A 27,598-nucleotide genomic window follows, 5' to 3' on the forward strand; every position below is an offset into this window, starting at 1 on the left:
CAAATCAAAGCAGGCAATTCTGTAATAATCTCAGAGCCCGTACTGTTCAGCATGCAGATGTGAAAGCACCGATAACCTTGAAAAATAAATACACACATCTGCTGTAACAGGAGACGGCTTATGATTACATACACTATGGATAATGATGCCTCTGTGTTCTGTAATGATGGGCCCATGTGTTGTGGTTGTGTGTGTGTGCAGGATAAATGAGAGACACACACTGGTAGGTTTGGATAACTTTTCTCCCTTAATCACCGAAATTACCATTTGAAAGCTGCATTTAGTATTTACTCAGGTTATCTTTGTCTAATATTAACATCTGCTTGATGATCTGAAACATGTGTGACACATAGTGTGATAAATGTAAGGGGTCAAACGCTTTCAGTTTCCTATTCAGACCCCTTAGTACCAACTGAACACTGTTTAAACAGCACAGTCTGAGTATTGTTGATGACTGTCTCCAGGAAGTCACGTCACAAAGCTCAAATTTTATTTATTTCTTTAACCTTTATTTAACCAGGTTACTCCCACCAGGAACCAAGATCCTTTTTCCCCCTTTTTAAACAAAGGAGACAAGGCCAAGAGGGCAGCAACAAACAGATTGAATTAGCAACATTAAACTTTTTCTTCAACGGGAAACATACGTAACCTGATGTGTAGCTCTGGAGAAATGTAGCTACATGTCAGGTTGACCTGTAAAAAGTTGTAATTCATTTCTCATGTTGGACTCCTATATATATGTGAGCAAAACTTTGTCCTTATAAAATTGTTGGAAATTATTAACTGCATCTCCTGACATAATACCCAGCTGTTTCTGAGGGGGGGGTTAAACCACACGCAGAGGACATTAGGTCACACTAAAGGGCAGAAATGTTATTGTATGAAAAGAATCAGAATATCTGAAATATTTAAAACTTTAAGATATGTTGTAAATAAAAAAAAAAAGTATTTTAAAAAGGGTGTGTATTGTGGCAAAAAGCTATTTCAGTTTCAAAAAGAACAGATTCTTTGTGACTCATATTTGATCTCGTGTCTGTAAAGTAACTTTAATAAATTTGAAAATGTTATTGGTATTTCATTTTTAAATTTACATAACATTCATGGATTTTATTTAATCTAAAAACACATTTTTAGAACTTTCCAGTTTCACTTCATCTTTCCATTTATGAAGCTTATTTAAAAAAAAAAAAAGTATAGTAACATCAATGTTATCAATTACCAGTGCAATTCATTAAAATCTAGTCACTTATACATCCAGATTATAACAACCCCTGCAAGTGACTCAATTTAATATAGAGTATATTTTTGCAATTGTAATTTTATTACTAGCACTACTCTAGTGCTGAAGAATCTCCATGAACAGCTTCTTTCATTTGCACATCTGTCCTCAGATTAGTTAGATTCGAAAGATCAAACTGGCACTGATGCCAAAAACTGCTTTCCACAGGTGATCTTTAAAGATTTTTTTATTAAATAAGTACAAACAAGGTGTTACTGCACAGAGTTGTTTCCTAATAAATACCAGTATGACACTAATGAAGTGTTCGAGGTGTAAAGACCTCTGTTGAAACAAAAACAAACAGTATTCATATACTGAGAGCATGAGCAACAGGAGCACTACTTTGCATGTAAAACCAGTGTGTTATGTAACAAGGAGACAGTACAGTGGCAGAGGTCTTTCCTATATGCTTGGCACTCTGGTGGTTGGATGATTAAGGAGCCCCAAACCACATATAAGCCCAAGACATCCACATCCTATTTTAAACATGAGAGAGAGAGGGGGAGAAGAGACTTGCTCTTAGATAAACAATTTACATTTGCTTGCAAGGAGGGGAGAAATACATTTATGCACTGTGGTGCACATCAAAAGGCGTAAAAGCTTATTTGCCATCTTGGTAGTTTTCATTTTTAGAAAAAGGAAAAAAAGCAAACAAACCCTGAAGTTAATTTCAATTCATGTCTTCCACTGATTGAACTTTTACACTTTGATACAAAAGTTAGTTATGTGTACAATAAAGCAACACTTGCAGGATGCCTTCATGAACACAAAACCAAAAGGCAACATTTGGGACTGCTCTGCTATCTGAATTCAGTCATGATGACTCAGTATAGTGTGTGAAGGAGATGTTCTGGTATGTACTGAGGTTTTCAGGAATGTGCGTGTCTGTATCAGTGCATCAGCTAAGGATCTGTGTGCTGGAGTGCATGGGAGTCACGCAGCATTTAAGGTAAAATATGCGGTCAGTGGTTTTGGCTGGAGGGCGGCTCACCGCTAGACTCTGCTGTGGCCTCGGCCTCGTGATGCATCTGGCTAAGATGTTTGACCAGGCTCTCCAGCTGAGGGTTTCCCCCAAACTCCCTAATGAGCCGGTAGGCCTCCATCTCCAGTTCCCGCAGAGTCTGGCGGGTGTAAGCAAATGAGCCCACCTTTTCCAGGTAGTCCACGCAGTATCGTTTGATGTCCATGTTCTCCGTGCGCTGCCTCAGGATGTTCTGCACCTGAGTGCTCTCCGGACGTGACCATATGGCATGAATGGTGGGGAAGGAGAACTTGCCCTCGGTCAGGTCCTCGCAGAAACTCTTGTTCTCGCTGTACTCACGGGAACTCAAGTTGGCGTAGTCGTCACGGATCTGGAAAAAAAGGCCCAGTGTGTCCAAGAGGGGTTTCAGGTCCTGCTTCCAGTCTGAGAAGAGCTGCATCAGGCCTACAGCGAGGCCGAACAGCCCTCCTGTCTTCTGCAGCACCATGTTGCGGTACTCCTGCTCAGTGGGACAGGTGTAGGTGTCTCTCCAGTGGATGTCGAGGCCCTGACCGCGATGCAACTCAAGAAGCTGACGGGTAAACACTCGCACAGCCTCAGGGTGCTCCAGGACCAGCACCTTCTCCAACCCCAGGAAGTAGACGTAGTTGGCCGAGTTGATAACAGAAGGAACGCCATAGATGCTGTGTGCCACAGGGAAGCCTCGACGCAGCTTGGAGCTATCCTCAATGTCATCTATCAGCAGGCTGGCATTGTGTAGCATCTCAGTCACCTCAATGATCACCTGGACATAAGGACAAGTGTGTTTGTGTTAATTCCTATAAAAATGTATCTGGAAGTAAAATATTCTTCTTGTACAGTTGTTAATGTTACATCTTTACAAGAGCTTCCAGTGCAGAGGAAATATTTTTAAAGAAACAAACAGTCTCTCCTCCAGCTCAAAGAGACTCCAACAGGTTGTCAGAGGCTCTGTGTAAATTATGCATTACAACTTGTATACAGCAGAGGGTGCCATGTCTACACTCTTGTCTGCACTGCTCCACAAGTCAAAGTCTTCATCAGTAAACAAAACAGTTGTTGCTGAAACAAGCTAAGCAGTCAGTCAGAGCATGAAGAGCGCAGCAAAGATGCACTCTGGCCCGGAGCAGACTCACATTGTGACGGAGCAGCTGTCAGGAGAGCAACAGAGCTTTGACGAGTTTATAGGAAATGCATGGTTGAGCAATTAGAGGCGTCACTGCTGGGCTTGGTGCACTTTAACCTCCTCCACAGAGACAATGAGGAAGGCTGAATGCTTAACCTTAGTCATTACGATGAGTGTACTGACAAGCTTTTTAATACAATATGACCTACCAGCCTCAACATCCAGAGCACTGCTATGGTGAGTCAAGGGCACTGTGGATATATTCTATCCTGATCTTCACCACTATGTGGCAGCACATATGCACCACATACTTTTTATGCTGTGCTTGACGAACCAATGCCAAATAATAGTATTCATTTATCAGTGGAAAACCGAGCCACACACACACACCAACTGTTAACCCAAAAACAGCCCACGTCAACTCACAACAGTCACAGTGGCCATCAGGTGTCTGCTGTCCTGAGCCGGCCTTACAGCCTGCTCAAGTGCCCTGCTGATTTAAAAGACAAGTGGGGTGACCTGGTAATGAAAGCTGCTTGTATGAGGCCTGAGAGCACAAAGAGTGACTCAGTGGGTCAGGCAGATGGCCAAGGCTAGGCCAGTTGAGCAGTTTATCAGCCAAACACAACCTTTCCTTCGGCAGGGTCCCAAACACTTGCTCACCCTGAAACCTCAGTGAGCCACTTACAAAGCAGGGGACGTGGGTAAAACTACAATAAATGCAAGCATGAACATGAAAATTGATTATTTAGATGGAAAAAACAAAAACAAAAAAAAAACAACACACATTCTGAAGTATTTAAAATGGTTCACTGCAAATTACAATGCACCATCAGGGAAAAAGAAAAAAAAGAAAAGAAACAATGGCTCAATCAACTTGAAATTCAGATAGAGCGCTTCAGATAACAGCAGCAGCCATCAAACCCGAACACAAGCACGAACAATTTTCAGGTTTTGGACTTTTAAGTGTCTCCATTCTCCAAGGAATTTAATCAGTCAGGCTGTCACTGCATAATGCTGTTTGAGTCCTGAGTGCCACTACTCCGCAAGTCTATATTGATTATCACAAGAGGTTAGTGACGCAGAAAGTCAGTTTGCTAAAGCCATAATCAGTGATCTATTAAAAATGCAGAGACACAGTCACAAAAAACAAGCATACCGAGTCTGACATGATGACAGGAGGTAAATGAAAACAACAAGCCAGTTATGTTCTGCCATAAAACCGTCTCACTTGGCGAGATTACAGCAGGTGATCACATTTATACCTGAAGCAGGCTGCAGCACTGGTCACTCACACCATGCCTACTGGATTGTGTCATTCACAAATATAGCTTCATTCATCCATTTTAGTGTTTTAGTGTCCAAATGATTTATGGATTTATAGATATTCTGCCAATGTTGAAAAATCCACAGCTGTTATCTGGGATTCATTTAAAAATAAATAATCACGTTAGTATTTATGCAGAGTTCCCATATTTTGCCTTCACACGCTCTTGTTTTAATAAGAGCAAACAGCAGCAGTTGTTAAGCAGTGCAGTGAAGCCAGAGAAATTTAAACTATGTGGATAAGTGAGCTCTGAACTAATTAAATAACTGACTGTGATAGAAATCCTGTAATACAGGTTTATTACAAATAGTTATCCACATTTCTAACCTGACACCTCTTCCGGGCACAAAGCGATAGTGATGTTAGTCACCGTAGCAATAAATGTGAGGACGAGGTAACAAATAGTGAGCCCATAAATAGTTGCTTAAACCAACGCTGGTTAACTGGTTGGGGTCAATACTTGAAGCGAAGGTGAAGATGGTAGAAATGGTTTGTACTACAACCAGTGTCTCTGGTAATAACTAGATCAGAGTTATGAAGTTAGAAAATGTGAACCCTATACACAGAAAAAAAATTAAGTTTTAATGTTGTATTTTTAGCTATTATGTGGGTCATGTCCTACATCTGTCCCCTGGCACCTCATCCCCCCTTTTGCTGAACATCAATAGTGGTGGCTAGCATGAACACATACACATGAATGACTAGTCCTCAGCTATGGAATCCAAGTCAAAACAAAAAGTCAGAGGTAAACAGGATTTAACCCGTCGAGAACCCACACAAACAAACCCAGTAGCAATGCGAACCACAGCGCCACAGTGCTGCCCGTGTTTTAGGAGTAAAACTTTCCAAATCTCAGACTAGTTTGTCCAAATTTCCATTTAAATGCATAGCAAATTAGTTACTAGACACTCACCTAACGTCTTCCATAGATTATTGCTGAAGAAGCAGTTGACATTTGTTGTCTTGGCTGATTACGTCACATTAATGGACTGAACAGAGAAGCGGTTCAAAGAATTACCATTTTAAGCCATTTTGAGACAGAGTCGTACAAACTAATTCGCCTTTATTAAAGCTAAAATACTCCCATACATGGAAAAGAATTTTTTTCTTCACTATTCTGCACAACTTACTGAGCTCAACATCATTATATCAGCTTTCAAAACAGAGAAGTATCTGTATTTTTAACCTTATTTTACCAAAATGTATGGTTTTGAAAATATCCTGTTATAACGTATGATACTGATGCTGCTGACTATCTAACCTGGTCCAGCTTTTACTGTGATCTGATTGTCTGCATGTCATCCGTTGCATGTAATAATAACCTCGTCAGACATTACAAGTTCAAATACCAGCCCGTGCATCGGAAATACTTTAAGCATGCCTTGATTATTCCAGTAGTTACATTTTTACCCACATTATATTTTATGTGAACCTTACATCTGATTCCTAGTCTTTTTTTCCTCCCCTGTTGTCCCACTCTGTCACAAAAACATAAGAAGCTCTTGGCCTGAGGTTGCGAGCACTCATGAACATGTGTTTGTAAAGTAAAAGAGTGTATATAAAAAAAAATATAGCATCAGTGTCGGAGAAAACAAAAGGAAAGCCATCAGCTAAATGTCGCAAGGAAAATGATGAACACGGGGAATTTCCCCAAGCCTCCACCACCTGTGCTGTGATACGCAGTACAGAAGCACATATGGGGCTTGATAAAAAATGCACTGCCAAGTGAATGACAGAGAGTACCGCTGTCACTGCCTCCATCTATCTGAAGCCATGGTTGTTTCCATGGCGGCGGTGGCGACGACTTCTTGGCAGCAGTACACTAATGATGACGAGGAGAGCGCTCTCAATCTACATTGTGGGTTCAGCAGGAGTTTATGGAGCTTCTACACAGAGACGGAGGGAGACGCGTGGAAGAGACGAGGCTGTTATATCTGAAGTCAGATTTAAACCAAAACCAACTGCTGCACCGTAACAGGGAAGCATCCACTAAAGTGGAATTATCAGGAGAACGCGAGTAGATTTCCAAACAGCTTGCTTATGAATGCACGTCATATACCCCGTCAGCAACATCGCAGACTCAACCAAACTCAAAACTAAGGCTTCATAAAATGTTTTCTCAGCTTTAATAAGTTTGACCTGCATGCGGTGTGAAAATAATCAAACATGTCACTGCAGGCTAAACCGTTTAGGTTATTCTTTTTGCAATCTGAATTTATTCAGATCTGCTGTAAAAGCTGCAGTATGTGATTAAAGTGAGGTAAACAGTGTCTCAGGGGAGCCGCTGACATGACCACACTGATGACAACTTTATTACTTTTCCCACAAACGGTATGCGTGTACTTATTTTTGTTAAATAGATTCCTGAAAATGTTCATCAGAAATAAGATTGGACTCCTCTTTGGAGACTACACAGGAGACAACAGTGTGAGACCTTTGGGCTTTACTGCAGAGCTAAGATTCCTCTATTTGTGAGGGGTTTATAAAACATTCAGGACAAACAGACCTGTTGAACAGCAACTGTAATGAGACCCGACAGGCTCAGCACTTCTGCATTTTCCACCATAAAAAGGCATGCAGATTCAGAAAACGCAGATTAGATAGCTTTGTCAATGCAAACAAGAACAGTATTGAGTCAGTACAATGCTAATGCTATCAGTATAATCGGATCAATAGCCTGATCGCCCTAAGGAGACAAAGGCAAGGGCCCTGCTCAATAAAACCAATAAATCCAGAATGGCTAATCTGAAATTCATTTAACAGAGAAAAAGGGAGGAATTCAAGAAATTTCAATCTGCCTGTGGTCTGTATTTCGATGTGTCTGTAGCACTCTAATCAGGCAGCCAAGAACATGTTACAACAATCTAATGGATGAGTGGAACTGTAGGTTTTAACTCTGGAAGCAGTCCGTGACTTGAATCCACTAATTCCCGTCTCACAAAGGTGATCAGAGCACAAGAAGCTGAAAAAGAAGTAGCCTTTCACAACAGATTAACGCAAGTACAGTACATCTTAAATACATAAACATTCACCAGATGCTGTCTAATACATGCTTTACACTACAATTTACTGCAACATCTGGAATATATTGTATAAAATAATCTATAGCTACTATGGTCTACCCACTTTTATAAAAAACTAAACAAAAAACGTTCAATTAAGCATGACTTTCTTTAAAAGATCATCCAAGTTTTAAATGCTTTTCATCTTGAAATATCCCAATATAAACAGCGGTTGCCACATCATACTGAAACTGCTCTTAATCCACATTTGCTTTCATTTGTCCATCCAGCTTCAGAGAAAATGACACAAAAGATGACAGTTGAGAAGTTCTGCAATCATTATGAAATTTCCCTCCCAGTCTTCTACTGAAAGGGTGATGTGATGCATGCACACAAACTCATAAAAAGGAGTGTAAGCAGTGAAACTTCTGTGAACAAATATACACTGAACTGAATTCAGTGAGTAAATCCACAAACACGTATTGTTGGGAGTAAAACATTTATCGCCACATACATTTTTACAATGTTTAGCATACCTCTAGGCATGGAGTTCTAGTATTTTTCTGTTGTATTGCATTTAATTTCTTTATATAATGTAGCCAATAAAAGGGATTGTTTCACATATTTCATTTGTTCTCCTCTGCATTTCTATGTAGACCATTCTTTAGTGGAGTTTAATGGGAGCTTCTGAGGCATTCAGGGGATGAAAATCAGTGTCATAAAAATAGATTAAAAAAAAAATGTCTACACAACATGCCCTGATCTGACACAGCTTGATACTGTTAGTCACATCAAATTTAGCTTCAAGCCACAAAGCCGGATGATGAATGAACCTTGTGCCTCTAACTGGCTCAATGACCAGTCATCAGAGCAACATGAGCGCTTTTTGAATCAGCCCTCTAAACGTGTAATAATGTGGGCGTCAATTTAGAGATGTACAGATGAGATAAGGAATCATGCCTTGTAGCTGTCACACCTCACACTCCTCTCTTAAAGCAGTCAGCTGGCTACATGTAATGTAAACAAGGTCACTAGCAGTTATAAAATGACAATTCATTAAAAAGATAGTCATTTTGAGGTTATTTTATAAAAAAGAGAATTTACTTCTAAACGTACATTGATTGGTATGCAATTACGTAATGCAACAATTACAGCATCTCCAACACACAGAGATGCATTCCTATCAAGTTAGAATTAATCCATTAAAAAGACAGACGGGCACTGGTTTTTGGAAGCCGCCATGTTGCCCTCCCATCTTGAATACAGTAGCCGACCCAATTCCATCTAAACTGAAGTCAGGGCTCTAACACACAAAAACATGCATAAACAAACTTATTTATTCCCAATATTGTCACAATTACATATCATCAGGAGATTAGACTCCAAACTGCTGACAACAAGCCAGCTAAACAACCACAGCTGATTATAAGCTAACATTATGCCAGTTAATGTTAAGCTTGGCTGCCCTAAAAATCACACTTTCCCTCTCATAAACAGTTTGATTACATTGTTACATTGTATGAAAGTTTATTCACCAAGTGTCTGAGTTCAACAATGTTAGATCAGTCACACTAAAACCACTAACAGAAAGAGAAGTCCTCAAAAACTAATTTCAGTATCACTGTCATCTGACAGATATGAGCTTCACTGACTCATCAATTCATACTGAACTCCTTTCACAAAGTTATAAAGCCTTCTGGAGAATAAACAGATGTGGAGGCATTGACAGCTGAGCTAAACTGACTCACTACAGGTGGCCAGAGTTGTTTGTCTTACAGCAGCCACCATCACTTGAATTGGGAGGGGTAAGAAAACAAAGTTCAGCTGAATGAAATCTGCAATCCACCGACATCCAGCAGTGAGATTTTACACAGTGTACCTTTAACCAGCAGCAGGCTGAAAAAGGAAGCCAACAAGGAAGTGATAAAACTGGAAATTCCTGTGGTGGCCACTTGAGACCAGCTTCAAAAACAGAGCCAATCCCCATAGACACTGGTTAAACATGCCCAACTTCATAGTCTACTAGGCTTTACCTTATTAAACTGGACCTCTTCATTCTGCGTGCATGTTTTAAGCCGATGGACTGTACATGTGTGGTACGGTTCATCGCAGATGTTTGTGCTTCAGTCTTGGGGAGTGCAACTGTAGTTTATTATTAGTTTGTTACTTTGTAATAATTAGCAGATGTGTCACTGTTGAACCATGAATTAATTTTGTTAACCAAACTATCTAGCTTTAGCTGGCAACTTGGCACTACATCCTCTAGTCCAAATAAGGCAACTTCTGGCACCACAAACTAGCACAGCCATGGACAAAACTTACAACGCAGAGTTGAAAACCAGCGTTTGAATCACAATGGCGACATACACAGTATATGCAAGTCACTGTGTTACCCAAGTGTCCATCTCTAATGCTCCAGCAACATGAACAAATATAAAACACCACAGGTAAACACAATGCATTCAATCTTAGGAATTCATTAAAACAACTGGAGAAACAAGGGTTTAAAATGCAGAAAAACTGAACAGTTTTTAAAAGCTTTGCGTCGTTTTTTTCCATCTCATTCCACTTAATCCTCAGCCGCATTAACAACCTCCTTTAATAAATCATGTGCGCTCTAAGCTCTTCTCACAAGCTTTACACTTAGGAACAACTCTGCTGATAAAATGCAAAATGGTCGCATTGCAAAATAAACTACCTGTTCTGAACGAGCACAGTTTCATTTCACCTTCCTAAATCTGTCGGCAACAATTAACACCAGACAGCTCTGGCAGCAAAACGGATGATTTTTCTCACCTGCAGTTTGTCCTCGGGAACATTGAGCCAGTGGTTAAACGCTTGGGCGAGTTTTGTTCTCACTTGTTTTCCTACCGAAAGAGCAGAACAAAAAAAAAAAAAAAGATCAATTGTTTTATCCTAAAAGGATGTGGCATGTACAGTGGTATTACTTCACAGTACAGACTTTACAGACTTCATGTGGACAATTTTGGGGTTGTTTCCCCCCCAAAATGGACCCATTACAGTCATTTAAAACCTTCCTTTTTTCCATTCCTTCACTCTATTACAGTAAATTTCCTTGATTACCAATTTAAAATAATCCTCATTTATCATATGCTGGGCTCTGGTGGAGACCCCAGTAGTCGTAGTAAATGACTACTCCACCAACTAAGAGTTCTGATATGTCATGAAATAATGAAGGAAAACAGATCTGACTGCTTGTATCTGACTTGGCCATTTACTTTTGAACCTCTGTAAATCGGGGACTGTGTATAAAAATGGCTATAATTCCTAAACAGTTAATGCAATACTTTTGTTAGACCCTTTGAATTAAAGCATGAAGTCTGTTCACATCTTAATTGTTGGAGTGAAAAATCCACTGTTGTGCTGTACAGGGGCAAAACTCACAAAAATTTTGTCACTTTACGAAAACGTATGGACCCAAGCGTTAATTATAGAGTTGCAGTTACAGACTGTTCTCAAAGAAATGGCTTTCGCATTTAGTGTGCAATGAAGCTAAATAAACACCAGTCTCACACAGATAAAATACATTTTAACTCCACTTATACAAAACACAGTTGAAGATCTAAGTGAGGGTGAACATTAAACCCATTAGTTGATCAGCTCCTGCTGAGCTGCTACCTGACTAAAAAAAGCTGGAAACACGGGCAGGATTAACAGATATCTTTATCTTCAAAGACAACATTTAAGGCATTTTTTTCCTCCTTCATCCTATTAAACTCTGCTGTAAAGCAGTTTTCACCGAGTGCTCAAAGCCATAGCCTAAAACATTAGGAGTATAATGGTACAGTCTACATCTTACAATTGAGGCACTATGCCTTAAAGAGGCTCGAGTATATTCCAAATGTAGTTCTTTCAATATTAACCAACATCGCCTCAACTTAAAATAGAGACCTGCTGCCATCCTTTGTTCTATTTAAAATGTAATTTGCTGAAACACAGAGCCAGGAAGGAAAAAGGGTGCAACTTCTAGCAGAGAAACAACCCTACTAACAAATACCAGGCACATGTCCCATTTATCCAAATTAACTTCTGGTGTTAGGTCAGGCTTTTCTCTACTGACGAGAACTGACCAATCAAAACTGAAGCAATAATTGAATCTCAAAAACAGCTGCTAGGAATGAGAATCCACGCTAAAGAAAACAGTTAAACATGCACAGAGATGTGCACAGCTTGCTCATTTCAGGGTTTCATTGTCTCATTTCTACAGCTGTTCCATTTTATTAATATTAGAAGTCATTATTCTGTGAATTACAGCCTCATACTCGAATCAAAGAGATTACAAATACAGCAAATTGGTTTATGCTCAAATTATTGTCTAGCCAGTCAGTGGTGAACATTGAAATAAAAACCGTGTAACTTTAGAGCTTAAAAAAAATAATACACTCAACAAAAAGAAAGCAATATACTGCTGCAAAACTACATATTAAAATGTAATAGCAAATGTCAGTCAGTTATCGTGGTTTTATTTCAAAGACATTATAGCGAACGCGCCAAACACCAAAATTACTTGAAATACTTTGTTAAAAGCTGAAATCTGTAAGCTATAACTTATGATTATGCTCAACTGATTATAAGACAATCCCTTTTCCAATGTATTTGAGAACCATAATTCTTTTACACTCATCCTTTTGTCAAAGTTTCCCCTCAGAAACCAATAATTTAAGAAGACTGGAATCCTCAATGAACCTTTTCCCCTCATAAAATATGAAATATGGTAACATCCAAACCCATATCTGAGTATCTCGTCTATTAGTCACAGACTTGCGCACACACTCCCTTATCAGGCTCCCGAAGAAGTCAGAATCATTTGCTCTCACAGTTAGCATTTGAGTGTTTTTGAGCTCATCATCTGTGAAACCCACAGTTCTTGACTGTCTGACAGATGTTTATTCCTGCAGTGAGGACATCAGGAGACACTATGAACTCAATTCCAGTTATCATAAATTAGACAACCCCCACATTTTCAAACCTGATTACCAGAAACAAATACTGCTTGTGTGATGATAATATGACACTTTAGTTTAACACCTAATATGCCAGTACTGCAGCATCATACAGTGTTTATAAAAAGACCAACATCTGCCAATCTTTATTGTGCCGACTGTGTCGGAACTAGAGCCTTTTATCATGTTCAGTATCCAAGATATTGTCCTCATGCTCTGTTCCACAAATACTAAAAGGAAGCAAGCAGCTCAGGTCAGTGTAGCTAAAGTACTCATCAGCTATATGTAAAGCCCCTTTTCCATTAGTACCTACTTGGATCGACTTGCCACGGATCACCACGACTCGACTGATTTTCAATTACAATCCAGTACTACATAATGTGCATGGTTGCCGTCATAGCAACGCGTCCCGCGACGTAATTAATATATGATGCAAATGCTACAAAAAAGGTGGACGTCGACATGAATGTACCTGCTGCTGAGTCTGTGGCTTTTTGTCAGACTCGAGGATCACAGCGTTGATTTTTGTAGTCATTTCTCTCGTTGCTGGGTTTCAAAAACGGCGGTTTAATTTTGCTGAATGAGACGCTCTCATGACTCATCAAGTGACACTACTGACCAGCCAATCGATGGCATTTTAGTACCTGCTCGGATCGCTTTGACCCCGGGGCGAGCAGGTACTAAAAAAAGTACCTAGTACCAGGTACTATGACCTAATGGAAAACCCTGAAAACCATGGAGAACCGTGCCGAGTCGATTTGAGTAGGTACTAACTTAAAACCTTAAGACATTACAGCTGCTTGTTTATCTACATCTCTTTCCTGCCCCTGTGGTCACAGAGACAAAGAGACTCACCTGGCAGTTGCAACAAGTATTTGTATGGTTCCAGCAAGATTCGGTCAGCAGCAGCCTCCGTGCCATGGTCCATTGCTTCAACTTTATACAATATATCTATAATGGAAAATAAAGAATACAAAAAGCAATTTATTAAAAAAAATAAGTAAATGTGGTTTTTGAGCGAATGCATGCACTGTGTCATTTGGCCTCATAACAACTTCACTAGAACAAAGATCAAACCAAAAAAAACAAAAACCACTATGGGTGCAACTTTGTTTTGAACACTGAAGTTCTGATGAATTCAAAACGGCATTTTAACTATTATATACAAAAACATTCCTGTTTGGATTTGTTAATTTTATGGATTGACATGTGGGGGGAAAAAACAGAAGAAGAAAAAAAGCATTTTGGCATTTTTCAAGGGCGTTTGGTATAATGGAAATGACAGTCTTCCCATTTTTTAAGCGTTTAAGATCTCAACATGTGGAATGTGAATTTTGAATTCGTTAATGAACGTTATGCCTTCAAGCCCAGTCATGTCCTAAAAGTGTGAATGTCTGCATCTTCTTTCGGGGTTTTCATTACTTTTAAAGCCTTATTTATTTATTTTTAAGTGCTAGAACCGTTTTGCATTAAACAGAATAGTTCTCACTAAATACGTCTAATGTACAATGACAGACTTGTTATATGCTCTAAATGTCGATTCATTTTCTGCTGCTTCTCCTGGTCCAGGTTACAGGGGCAGCATTCTAGCAGAGACACACAGTGTTTTCCTAAATAAGTCAGAATTTCCAAGTTCCCAGTTGAAATTTGAATCTGGAATGCCCCCTCGACTTGGATTTCCCACTTGGAACATCAGCGCAGCCCCACAATCCCAGATTTAACAATCCAAGATGTCGGCACTGACCATAAACAGTAGTAAAGTCTAAGACATTCATGGCTCCATCCATGAATGTTTTGGAGCAGGTTTTTAAGGGGAAAAAAAATATTATAAGAGTAACGTCACTCCCAAGTTCTGACATCCAAGTTACGAAATATCTGGAATGTGGAATAACTAGCCATCCGCATCAGCCCTTCCAAGGGTACACCAAGACATTATCAAACTAGCAGAGAGATCTCTCCAGTGTATCCTGGTCTACTCCGGGTGTCCTCCTGGTGAAACCTGCCTGAACCGCCTCACCTAAGGTGTGTCAAGGAAGCATCCTAGTCAAGTGCCCAAAACACCGGAATTGCCTGAAAAGCTCATTTAAGCTGTTTGCATCTACAATTTCATTCTTTTGGTCACTATCCACAGCTCATGACCATAGCTGGGGACAGGAACAGAGACTGTCTGGTAAACTGACAGTTTAACTTTAATGCTCAGGTCTCTTGTCACTATGACTAACTGGTACCACAAGCACCACACTGCAGATGATGCTCAAATATGATCTTCTGCTCCTTTCATCCCTCACTACTAGATACTACATCAGGGGTGGGGGAACTCCAGGCCTCAAGGGCAGGTGTCCTCCAGGGTTTAGATGTGTCCTTGATCCAACACAGCTGATTCAAATGGCTAATTTACCTCCTCAACATGTCTTGAAGTTCTCCAGAGGCTTGGTAATGAACTAATCACTAGATTCAGATGTGTTGAGCCAGGGTGATATCTAAAACCTGCAGGACACTGGCCCTTGAGACCTGGAGGTCCCCACCCCTGTATTACATACTTTAACTCCTCCACTTGGGGCAGCAACTCACTCCCGGGGTGATCTGGTAACACTTGCTCCTGCTTTAAAATTTTACTCACCAGAAGAAAATACCAAAAGTTGCTCTTCAGATTTAGTTTTAATTGTAACAAATGCTAAAAAGGAACATTTTGAATGCAGACATTAACTAAAAGCACATTACCTCACATCACAATAGAAAACAGTTAAATTTGATCGATGAATGACCCTAAAGTAATATGGTGGAATTAATGTTGACACTACTGAGCTCTAGAAACAAAGATTTGTCACACCTAACACTAGAGTAAAAAGAAATTAAGTATACTATTAGTGAGGTTACTTTATCTGTCATTTGTCACCACCGAACTTCGACCAAGTTCTTAAATGACAGATTGGGAAACAAGTTTTCTGAAGACAGAATCTTTGTACAGGAAATAGAGTGCTGACATGACAAGAAGAATGTGAGACTCAAGGCCATTTAACTGTAGCTGAAATCAGACACATAGCACATTTTACTCATACGAACAAAGTGTAACTATGGGTTACACTTTGACCTGTTTACGCAGAACTGGGCAACAGAACTATAAATTCCCCTTGTAGTGGTGACAAAACTGTCACACGAGCCACTGGATAACTTAAAACAACTACTTCACCCGTGAGGCACCCAAAACTCCCAAAGATTGGCTTAATTTAAAAAAAAAAAAAAAAGGGGTGCGGCTGTTTCGGATTTGTGACTACTAGATCAGAAAAGTCTGTGATAAAGAGACCAAAAATAATACTATGTAACTATATTTGATCAGATGTTTGATGTATGTACATACTACAAAACTAATGATACGTACATTGTAACTGTATGTATCACTAGTTTTGCAGTATTTTTGTCGTTTTGAACTTATGTACCGAAAGGTTAACTGAATTCATCGCAATTTAGGAAGTTTGACTCGTTTATACCACTTTCACTTCCAGCCACATTTTTAACCAGTGTACAGCTGCATTTTTCTTCACGCTCAGACTGAAAAACTACGAAACACTTCTGCAGTATGTTTTCGCGTCTTGCTGGCTCCCTTTAAATTAAAAACATATACAGTAGTGATTAATTTGAAATGAAACATGCTCAGCAGAGCAGAAAGCCCCACTTTTAAAATACAACGCTACCGTGGCATCTTAACACATACCGAAACTTTAACTCCACCCACCTTGGCAGACTCAGTCCGCTAACTAGCCGGTGCTGAATTCCGGTTAGCCACACTGCTACTGGGCTAGCGTTAGCAGGCTAACACAATGGTGTATCACCATTCAGTATGTCTTTCTTTCTCAAGATAAAACCATCCACTTCCACGCTGGTCGAGTAAGGCACAAAATATAACTGTTACATCCAGACCTTCATATCATTTTAAGCCGGTGTGCTGTCGGCCACTTCATCTGGTGCTATGCTAAGCTAGCGCCGTCACAGTAGAGCACGCTAAAAGCCTTTCACTTCTCCAGCTAGTGTTGATGAGCTACATATATATGTTTCGTCTGCGTTACAGAGCAGGCGCGAAGTAGCTGGGCAATGTCAGATAGGTGCAGCGCATTAATCTCCGTTGCATTTATATCTCTACATTGCCCGGTAGAATATTCCTTACATGTAAGTTACCAAGAAAAACCTTGCTTTCGACTGTCGGGCTACTCTGTCGTACATATCTAACACACCAGTACTCTAAGACTGGGTGTTGTAGTTTTTCAACATTTTTTGTCTTGGTATTCTCCGGTATTGTGTCAACAACCACCCAGTAGGGTACATCGGACACTTTACCAAGGATATTTTTTCTCCACGGTTGACCAATCATGTGTTACTAAGGCGTTTTCTTTGTCGCTGCCATCCAATTGGAGGGGTTTATTTTTGAAAAGGCGGGATTAGTAGACCCGTCAATCATTCTCAGGAGGAGGGGGAAGGATCACAGAAAGAGCTAGGCTAGAGGAGCTACTCAACAAGACAAACAGCAGCTCTGCGAAAACGACTTTTACCCATCCGCATCCAACATCAATCGGTGGCCAACGGACGACGTTTAAATCTGTCATATTTTTCTCATAAATGTTCCTATGGATTACTAATCCACTTTCGTCGAAAACCAGAGGTGTTTTTCAACTTGACAGCATAGGTAAGCCTGCTTTTGTTCGGCAGAGCCTTCGCTATTTAGAACATTTTACTAGCTTGCTTCCCTGCTGCTATCAAGCCAACCTTGACGTTAGCTAACTTGTTAACTAATGCTGTGTTGTGTTTAGGGAGGGTGGTTTAGAGGAATGAATGAATTTGGCGACAGGGCAGTAGAAACCTGCAGATTAAAAAAAAAAAAAAAAGAAAAGAAAAGAAAAAAAACTTGTTCAGTTCGATAACAAAGTTAAGCCGTAGCCAGCCAAATTAGGCGGATGAGCGCAGTGAAAGGTTATGCTACTCCGTGGCTGAATAGTTTCAAGTGTGCTGGACAGGCTCCGGAGTGTTGTGTTGTTGAGCGGAGGAATCCTCGGGGAGGCTGTCGTCGAGTAGCGCCTGTCACGGTGCTCGCGAATAGCCATTTAAACAAAAAAAGTGATATTACCCGAAACAATCGGTGAGTTTTTATTAGCGTGACGAGATCTGTCGAGCAGCGGGCGGACGATGTAGTTAAACGGAGGTAAAATGCATTGTCAGGCTTTCCTTTTGTGCCACCAGTAACGTCTGGCTCCTCACGACTGACTTGTCCAATGTAGGTTGGATCTACCGTGTATCAAGGAACTCGCCCATTTGATCAGTTGTAGGGATAAAAATCAGCTCAAAGGTTATCCATATTTCCCCTCCTACTGCTAGTGATGACTTGTTATTCTCGGTGTTGTGGGTGCTTGACAAGGTATTTTTTTGTGTGTGATTATTATTATGTTACGTATGTTAAGTAACAAACTGCTTGGACGTGAATCACTAGTGGAGAGGTTTAAATGAGCTCGACGCTCTAGATAATCACTGTGGCAGCTTTTAGGACAGGAGAAAAGACGACCGAGACTCGAAGCTTGTACGAGTGTGTTAACGTTGTTGGGGATGGTGCTAGCGGTGGTGGTCAGTCCACTCACTCTCATCGGCTCGGTCTAGCAAATTGTCTGGGGCGGATGACATTGTATCCTCCGTGAACTAAACGAAAGGAGGACTGCGACCTTGGCTTGTGTTACAACAATAAAATTGTGTGTTGGTGGTGGTGATTGTGGGGGGGATTAACGCGATGTTGCTGCGTTGCAAGTCTTCTTCGAGCTTGACCTTGTTGCGAACCGTTTCGTCGACTTGTTTCTTTGTCAGGAGCAAACCTCCACTCATCGCTGCTCCGTGAACGTTCAGCGAAATGCCACAGTAGAGCATTCCGTTCAGAAAGTGACTTCCAATCGGTCTGCACGGCCGAGCTTCACTTTTTTTCTTTTTTCGGGGGGCTCAACTTGACGTGTTTTGTACTACCAGGGCGGTGATATGACATATCGGTAAAGATTTTTGGGGTCTGGCTGCTGTGTTATTATCTCGCTCCTCTTTCTACATTTATATATATATATATATATATATATATATATATATATATATATATATATATATATATATATATATATGTATATATATTTATTTATTGCTGTCGAGCGCACTCTCCGCAGAGAGCAGCGCACCGACACCGAGGGAGAGAGAGAAGCGAAAACGAAAATGGATGGTCTCGGTGCAGTTTTCCTGTAACAAAAAACACAGCGATATCCCGGTGTCCGATGGGAGAAATGGCCGTGACACGGGCAGGTGAATTGCGACCGCGGTTCCCTGGATTTTCCCAGTGTTTGCCTGCTCAACTGTTCTCCTTTTCTAGCTTACTGTCAGCTACAGAAATGGCGTCATCCTCTGCTGTAGCGTTGGTATAGTCAGTGCAGTGCAGACAGCAGGCACACCACGCTGCCGAGTACTCGGAGAAACGAGCGCCGTGCGGCTGTTAACACTGTCCATCACTCCATTAAACAGCTACAATATGATCCATCTGTGCACACAGACAAACACACACACAGATGAAGCCTTTGCTTCGAGTAGCGACTAGTTACTTTGTTTGTGCTCGCCGTTCTTAGTCACAAGCCAAGTCTGGCTGACTAGCGCTGACTGACTTACAACAGTGTGCGCTGGGCATTACATAAACGGCTTTAAAGGCTCTGCGAATGAGCGATCAGCCTGCCACGGTGTACTTTGCAACACATATTATTGGGCTGGAAAGCTCCCGCACACACACACCCTTCTCTGTCTCTTTCTCGAGCAGATGTGTTGCAGGATGTAAAGAAAAGAAAGATGTCTCGTGTGCAGTCGTCGATGTTTTTTTTTCCCAAGCCTTTTAAAGTGAGCATCTACCGCCCAGCTTTTTCTTCATTGCATCCAGCGGTGTAGCAGAAGAAGTGATGTCATCATAACATAATCGTGTCTTGTTGTGGCAGACACAAGTTGGCACTCTCAGAAATTCCTAACAGCTTCTCCTACCTTTTTGTTTTTCCAGCTTGGGATCCGTTAAACTGGTCACCTAGAGGACTCATAGAGAGATGAAGGTATGTTCATTCATTTTTTTTTTATCTTGCATGTGCTCAGCAGCACGGGGAAGCTCCCATTAGCTCTACTACTTCTGCAGCTCAGTTTCATTCAGCTCTTATGTAAACACGACTTAACCAGAGGAATTAAACTGTTGGATCTTCCTATTAAATGTAAATGTAAACACAGTGTCCTGGATAAAGGCTAGACTAATACAGTTGTTTGATGTCCTCGATGTTGAGTTTCTAGTGGCTTCAGCTTGCTTTGCAAATGCAAATTGAGAATTGTAATATTAATGTTGTGCTTTGTTATGTGTTGGCATTGAATTATAAGACAAGAGGGCGTGGATGTGAAGTGATGTATGTGTATGTGGCTCTAAATTTATACCAAAGGTGTGGCTTGTGAACTTCACGATGAGATTTAAGAAAAACTTGGTGATGACATTGTTTTCTTCAGCCTTATTTAGCCTGAAAAAGACACAGCTGTCTCTCTCAGTGATTTGAGCTATTTATTCTCGTGTTATAGCTGCAGTTATGACTGCAGGCAGTGTTTTAACTTATCATTTGTTGCCACGTGAGCCATTATGCTGCCTCGTAACCTGCAGAGCAATTAGTATAACACACATGAGGTTTTTGTTTTTGTTTATTTTTGTTTTTTGGCTCATGTAAGGCAATAGTGATGTGTGAGGAACATAAACCAAGTAGAACAAGAAGTTGCCAGCCTTTGTGATCGGAGAGTTGATAGTGGCCACATTACAAGCAGCCCTGGTCATGATTTGCTACTTTGTTATGCTTATTGTGGTTAATCAGACTAAACCGCCACCCACTAATAAACATGTCACCTTCAGCCAAATTATCCAGTTATTAAAGTGCAAGCAGAAAGAGCAGGGGGATGCAAAGATAGATGCCACTTTGATATGTTTGTCTACATCCAAACTCTTTCTGTTGGTTGTCCTAGTGGTAACGCTGACTTAAGCTACTGGGTGGTCTGCGGTTATATAATGACCTATTTGTGTGGCAGAAAGCGAGAGGAGTTTTGATTGCCGATACTGGAAATGCACTTCAATAAGCCGAGATGCACACTGAGGAAAAATGTGTCTTTAGCAGAAACCGCCTGACTCGCGTGTTAGGCTGGCCTTTTGCTGCTTAATTTCCCCGACGTCTCTTTGAATAAAGCTAAACATATAAAAACTCATGAAACATGGTGCTATTAGTGACCGTGACCATTTTGCAGTTATTGTTGTTTCCACTTGGGTTGCAGTAGGCCTCTAGTAGATGATTATTATGCTTAAATTTTCACATCCACGCGTCAGCTGAAAGCAGTGATGTTCCCACACTGACATTTTCTGTTTAATGTTGTAGCATTTGTTGTTTTCACAGCGCTCTGAGTTTGTGTGGCTCTATTGATGCTAGAGGAGTGCTCACTCATTTTACCGCTGTGTGTATGAGCATCTGCTCAATGCCTAAACTGTAAATTGCTCTGTAAGTAGGACAACTTTTCATTATGTTCACTTAGCGTTATATGTCACTTAGACTCATGGTCTGCAGGCTTTCTTCACCAGCTGCGCGCACACACACACACACACACACACACTGCTGTAATACAGTGTGTAAGATGAAATGCTGTAAACATTAGACCCATTATAAGAAGTTAGAAGCGTTGGATGTTTGTTTAAATCCTTAATAAATTTGTTATAAAAGAAGTGGAATACATTAAGCTTCTGCTTTTATGTAGTAGTATCAATACCAGTGGTCCACTCTAAATTCAACCACAGTCAGTAATATTAAGGACATTCGTTGCTTTTGTTTATAACAACAAAAGGGTTTGATTGAGTGTGTGTGAGTGTAAATGTGTAAGGCTTAAACTTACACAACAGTGAAAACATTGATTTCTTATATATTCTATATGACAAAATAATACAACAGGAAAAGTACTTTTCCGACTTTATTTTCATCACAGTTTGATCTTATAAAGAGGAAGTTTTCCATATTTTTCACAACAACTTTGTCAGTGTTTTTATTACATGGTCATAAAACTGGAAAATCAATAATAAAAAAAAAAGCATGGCTTGCAAACTGGAGGTGCTGGGTGTGTAAGAATGAGGCAGGGGAGGTCTGATGAAAGATGTTTTTGAGTTACACTATAAGAATATCAGGAGAGCTCGGCCTCTGCCGTTTTAAGTTTGACCATCCCCTTTTGAATCTGTCATTTATAAACTTGAACTGCAGTTCTGGTCCAGAGTTGCTCTCTTGTGTCAAAGCAGTGAGTATGTAGACTTTGCTGTTACAGTGAAATTAGTTATTTCTGTGGCCGTAAACTGCATGCAGTGCGGTCATTTGGTTCCTATTTTTGCATTTGAGAAGATGGACTCAGGAGGTCAGATACAGTAGGCTGTCTAATGTGCTTTGAACAGGCAAAAGTACACCTCATGATCACATTTAAAAGCTATGGTTCACTTTTGGTTAGTATTATGTAGATCTGGATCCAAACAATATAATCATTCTTTGTAAAAATGACAGTACTTACATTTTTATGTTTAAAAAATGCATAAAGTAAAAGTAAAGTCAGCCTGTTCATTCATGATTTTTAGCTGTACTTAAATTTCAACGTTATATTTTTAAGTGACATTCTGTTAACTGTTTCTATCACTTCATTTGAGTCCTGGTCTCGGTAGCAACACTTCAAAAAATAATAGCACAAGTAGCTGTGAATGTAACCAATTATACTTATTATACTTTTTTACATTTACACTCACTTAGCTTGATTTGTAACTCAATTTCGGTGTACCTTTCATTCAACATTGCTGGAAGATTTTCAGTTAATACTTTGTTAGGCATACTTTTGCATAGAGCTGTAAAATGTACAGTTTTAGTCGAGAAGAAAAGTTTTCCAGTCTGTTAATCTGATGTTGAATTGTACCTGTTGATCAGTGTTTTATCATCAAGGGTCTGTCCATATGCTTTATTAGAAAAAGGGTGTCTGATAAAGACTTCTTTAAAAAAAAATTTTTAAATATAAACCCCCCCCCCTAAATTCAGAAGCACTGAAATTCTCGAAGTAGATTAAACTGCTGCTGATCGCACAGGAAGCGTGAATATGGTGAATGCCCTAAATGTGGGGGAGTGTGTGCGTAAACAAAAAGTATTAAGATTGCAATTTTTTTTCTAGTTCAGAGCTGCCATGGCATTGCCAAGGCAACTCCTGCTGAAGCACCAGTCACTGGAATTGTGGCGACTCTGGTTTGGACAAAGAGGTGATTCACAGCAGGATTATTGTACGTGTGAGCTAGGCTGGGAGGGAGCTTAATTCTTTCCTGCATGCCTCTTGCATGTTCCTTTGTTTGGCCTGTGAGCACCACAGTACAGTATAATGGGTGTAAAACTATTGTTTATAATATTTCAGATATGCTACAGTCATTAAAGCATTGTAATTCTCTTGGATAAATGTAATAGATTTTTTATGTGCCAGTAATCTTAATAGACTGAGACATTTGTGTTTTATGTCATCTTTTACAGCAGCTCAGTGTAAAACAGCTTATTTTCCCAACATTGCATTGCATTGTGTTGTAACCTAAAATAAATCAAACTAGCATGTGTGTCATTTTACATTTCACACATGCACAGTATTGATTCACAGTACTCTGGGAAATGGCAACAGTTTTTTTTTTATTTTTTATATCTTACAAATACAAAGTGTGTGAGTTTCTGTGATGGTGTGAAGTGGAAAAAAGAGACTCTGAGATCTGAACAGGAAGCGGCTTCCTATTGTTTCAATTTTAAATCTGATCTGGGTTCACATCATCAGAGTTCTGCTAATTAACAGTGGTTTTTAATATTCTGATACTGTATTTCAATGAGAACAGATCGACATAAGTCATGTTTTAAATATATAATATATAAAAGTATGTAAGTAAATTAGAAAGTAGTCACAATATCTTTGCTAGGTTAATCAGTATTAGTGTTTCATAGTTTTGAATTTGTTGTGGATTTGAAGTCTTAAAGCGTCGCCCACACGCACCCACAGCCTGCACAGGTGTTTTCAGTTAAATGGCCTAATTAGAGCTCTTCTTCTTAGAGGACAGTGTGGGCATCTATAAACTGTTTGATTGACAATACACTCCATTATGTTTTTCAAGGCCTTTAAAATGGTCTGAATTGTCTTAAATTCGGTTTGGATGGGACCTAAATGATTTTTAGTCACATCACTGTGAGATTTTCATCACACAGTATCTGCTCTTCTGTTCTCTCAACCACACAGTGTAACTTCATTGTTCAGGCCATGCCTTAAAAAACAACCTGTTATTTTTATATGTATTTAGAATGGTTTCTGGTAACAGTAGGCTGCTACATTAGTTAAGTTAACAGTTGCAGCTCAACCCTAAAAGGGAATAAAAACATATTAAAATGACAAAAGCCCCGATGCTTTGACCTAAAGATGGCGATGATGAGGAGAAGGCCTTGTTAGCTACAGGAAAGACGAGAGACAAATAATGTGACTCTTGGAAATTAAGTCATGTCAGGAAAGTGTACTGTATGTCAATGATTGTTCAGAATGCTCCTTGAGTTAAAGTAGCATTAAAAATATAAATTTAACTCGTATATCTTTTTAAATTAGATTACACATAATAAGATAATGCAATATATTGCATTGTCAATTATAAATTAATCACCCATATATATTTGACTGCAAGTTTAATCAGCTCAAATAATTGCAAATATCTGTGTGTAGGAGTGTTTAATTTGCAACATTTAAAAAAAACATTAAAAAAAACAAAAGTAGCAGATTTTTTTTGTTCTCATCTTTATTTCTTTTGTTGCAATTTGTGGCTAGCTAAATGTTCAAAGACAGTGAGACAAAGAGCTGAAAGACTTTAAAAAGCATTGTTATTTGTCAGTTTTTTTGTTTTTTTTTATTTCTCTGTTGTCTTGGCACAAAAGGGAATTACATAACAAAAACACTGGTATCATCTTTTGGCCAAATTGCTTTTTTAAACATTAATATCAGCCCAGAATTTCACAGTTGGTGATTTTTTTTTTTTTTTTTTTGAAAAGTCTTTTTTTTTTTGGTGCAGAAATAATCTTGTCATGTGAGTTTGTGTGACTGAATTTGTACTCAAGAAGAATAAATGACACGGAGTCACTGGCTTTTGAATTTCACATATGGTGCACCCTTGGTAGATGAATAATATTTTTCTAAACTTAATACTAGCTAACCTTTTATTGTCTGGCAGTATTTGGACATTTTTTTTTTAACAAATAAATCATTCATGGCTTTGTGAGAGCAAGATTAACCATGCTTCTGCTGTTATAGCCTACCTTACGCTCTCCGTGTTGGAAGTGGAAAGTAAACTTCCTGGGTCCTCTTCCTCTTTTTCATCTGCTGCAGTGTCTGCACTGATGAACTAAACGTACCTACACAGGTCTGCTGTTCAGTCTGTGCTGCACAGTATGCACTGTGGTTGGTGCTACACTGACCCACCTTTCCATATCTCTGGGTTGCTTTTCCATGAGAAGAATCAAACTTGGAGTTGTTGTTTGTTTGTTTTTTTGAAGTTCATTAGTTGCCCTGATGTAGATTTTCTGGAAATGCAAGCAATCATGGGCTGTAGAAATCTATGACAGCATATAGAATACAGCTAGATTACAAAGTTTTAAGCACATCTAAGCACATCATTGTTGCTAACTTTTTTTTATTCAGCATAAATGAACTTGTAAATATGACAGAAAGTGGAAGCATATTCTTGAATGGGATGGCTGGACTGGCTTTAATGGTAGAGAATGATATACAGAAGACTGCATGTGTCTCTGGGACAGAAGCAGAGTCTGTGGGCTTTTAAGAAATCCCTGGAGACTTACCAGTGTCCCTATAAAGTGAGGCCCTATGTATGCGTTACCTCCCCACCATACCATCAGTACTGGAGCTTTAACTTTTTGATAGCTGCCAGGATTTTTATTTTATTTTATTTTTTTTACTGAGTTGTAGAATGAAAATGCTATAGTCACTAAGGCTGTCTAAGAAATGCGCCATAAGCAGCAGCTTATTTTCAACCATGGAGCCGGCTGTTAAATTTTTCATGACCCGAGTCTTTATTGAGCAGAAACTGATCTCATTCTGCTGCTGTCAGTGTCACTCCAGTCTGCTTTATTTTTGGTTAAAGCGGCGATGATTTCAAAGCTCTGTCTTTTGTTTTCTGACCAGAACAGCTTAAACATCGAATAGGTTTTTGGATGATCAGTAATCAGTGAAGCACTAGTACTCTATCCAAGACAGAAGTACTTTATGACCAATAACAGTAGTGCACCTTCACCTCTGGTATTTCTTTTAGATGGCTCATTGTGGAGGGAAAAAAAGCTAGTAAGGCATGATTACACATAAGGCTATTATCCTGGGTGTGCATGTTTGACTGATAGCCAAGTAGAGCATACTAATAATTACAACTTGGACATCATTATTTTCCCTCTCGAAGCCAGAGTGCAGCTTTTGGAGGAGTTCGTGCGTATTTCTATGAAAGGTAGCCGCAGGTGCGTTTTGTCACCCCATGCCAACTCACATTCGTATGTGTTTAATCAAGCACATGTGCCTGGAGAGTATTTTCCACATCAGTAGCGCTAGGTGAATAGCCAGAGAGCTGGTCTTGATTGTAGTGCTGCTGCTATCATCATGCTGACTTTCTGCATGTAGTGGCTGAAGTGGCGCTTAAGGCTCATCATAAATACTGTTCAGTCCTTTTTTTTTTCTTTTTTATGACAGAATCTTGGGAGAGAGCCGCTCTCATTAGGTGCATGATGTTGTTACGAGTTGGCGAGAGGATGTTTCACGTCCCAAAGGCATAGGAATTCCACCTCTTTGAGTTTAGTCATCTTGACTGGTTGATCTTCTGAGCGGGGGAAACAACACAAGATCATTCAGCACTGGCAGAAGCAATGAAAATAAAATAAATAAAAGTAGTCAGTGTTTTTTCTCCAGACAGCTGTAGGCCAAATAGCAATCTAATCCGAGGAATGGAGTTTTCTTTTCATAGTTGTGGTTCAGTGCAGGGCGGCAGGGCATTATCGGTGGAAACAACAAACTGTCCTCTGTTTGTGTTGGAATGTGAGCATGACAAATGTAATTCAGGCCTCAGTAGTGTGTTGTTAGCCCTGTCTGGTTAGGTTGTGCATGTTTGGCTAGCGCAGCTGTTGAGATAACCCAAACTGCCCTCTCTGAGTCCCCTAGTATGACTTCTCCTTTTTTTTTAAAAAAAGAAGAAGAAGAAAGGAAGTGGGTTAGTGCGTAGAGGACAAAAGGAGACCTGTAATAGTATGAAAGAGGAGGCTGAACAGTGGTCTGAAGACTGGAGCGGTGCAGCTTTGTGGCACAGCCGTGACTGACAAGAGAGTTGGTGAGACAGTGGAAATGGCTGCTGCATCATGTAAACCCGTAGTTGGCTAGGGCAGCTGGTGCTCAGGCCAGACTGCTACAGACTTATGAGGTGTTTATCGGAGAGGTAGAGAGGCTGGAGGGCGCTGGACTCTGCCCCCGAATCCCATCTGTCAGAATCCCAGAGAGTGTGGAGACGAGGCCGCCTGTTCTGGGTTGACTAAAAAAAGCTTACCAGCATTTAACATAAAAGATGCAAATTTGCTAAGCTGCAAGCTTCAGTTATTTTTGTAAGTTTCCAGGAGAGTGATTATTTCTGATGATTATTTGAAATATCACCTTCTGTTGTTACATATTAGCATACTATTTATATACGGTATACAAGGGATGTCAGACTCGCTTTAGCTAATAGGCCACATATGGCTAAAATGAGCTGCAAGAGTGAAGCAATTGTGTAAAAACCT

General features: G+C 39.9%; 2 protein-coding genes across 4 annotated transcripts in view; one reads left to right on the forward strand and one right to left on the reverse strand.

Annotated features, from left to right (window-relative positions):
* Positions 1-1,448: 1,448 nt before the first annotated feature.
* On the reverse strand, positions 1,449-16,909 carry ggps1 (geranylgeranyl diphosphate synthase 1). 2 transcript variants are annotated; one of them, XM_031737678.2, is made up of 4 exons: positions 16,432-16,907; positions 13,554-13,649; positions 10,531-10,601; positions 1,449-3,045 (listed from the first exon to the last, which is right to left on the reverse strand). In XM_031737678.2, the coding sequence occupies exons 2-4, from the start codon at positions 13,624-13,626 to the stop codon at positions 2,242-2,244; spliced, it is 948 nt and encodes a 315-aa protein (XP_031593538.1). In that variant the 5' UTR covers positions 13,627-13,649; positions 16,432-16,907; the 3' UTR covers positions 1,449-2,241. The 2 variants fall into 2 exon arrangements, with proteins under 2 accessions (XP_031593538.1, XP_031593539.1); XM_031737679.2 differs by lacking the exon at positions 10,531-10,601 and having other exon boundaries at positions 16,432-16,909.
* A 256-nt stretch (positions 16,910-17,165) lies between these two features.
* The window catches only part of arid4b (AT-rich interaction domain 4B), a 36,629-nt gene continuing 26,196 nt past the window's right edge, over positions 17,166-27,598 (forward strand). Inside the window, exons 1-2 of one of the 2 annotated variants that reach the window (XM_031737546.2) lie at positions 17,166-17,376; positions 19,747-19,795. In XM_031737546.2, the coding sequence (XP_031593406.1) occupies positions 19,790-19,795 (6 nt within the window). In that variant the 5' untranslated portion in view covers positions 17,166-17,376; positions 19,747-19,789. The remainder of the gene's footprint in view (positions 17,377-19,746; positions 19,796-27,598) is intronic. The other variant, XM_031737547.2, reaches the window with a different exon arrangement.

Source organism: Oreochromis aureus, linkage group 13, assembly GCF_013358895.1.
Source record: "Oreochromis aureus strain Israel breed Guangdong linkage group 13, ZZ_aureus, whole genome shotgun sequence".
NCBI classification, from domain to species: Eukaryota; Metazoa; Chordata; class Actinopteri; order Cichliformes; family Cichlidae; genus Oreochromis; species Oreochromis aureus.

What these genes read in the sequence shown, in the direction of transcription:
- ggps1 (XM_031737678.2), bottom strand. Translation starts at nt 13,626, where the DNA reads ATGGACCATGGCACGGAGGCTGCTGCTGACCGAATCTTGCTGGAACCA. An exon ending in ATACTTGTTGCAACTGCCAG is followed by an intron (nt 10,602 to 13,553) that starts GTGAGTCTCTTT and finishes CTCTTTCGGTAG; the next exon opens with GAAAACAAGTGAGAACAAAA. An exon ending in TTCCCGAGGACAAACTGCAG is followed by an intron (nt 3,046 to 10,530) that starts GTGAGAAAAATC and finishes CCTTATGTCCAG; the next exon opens with GTGATCATTGAGGTGACTGA.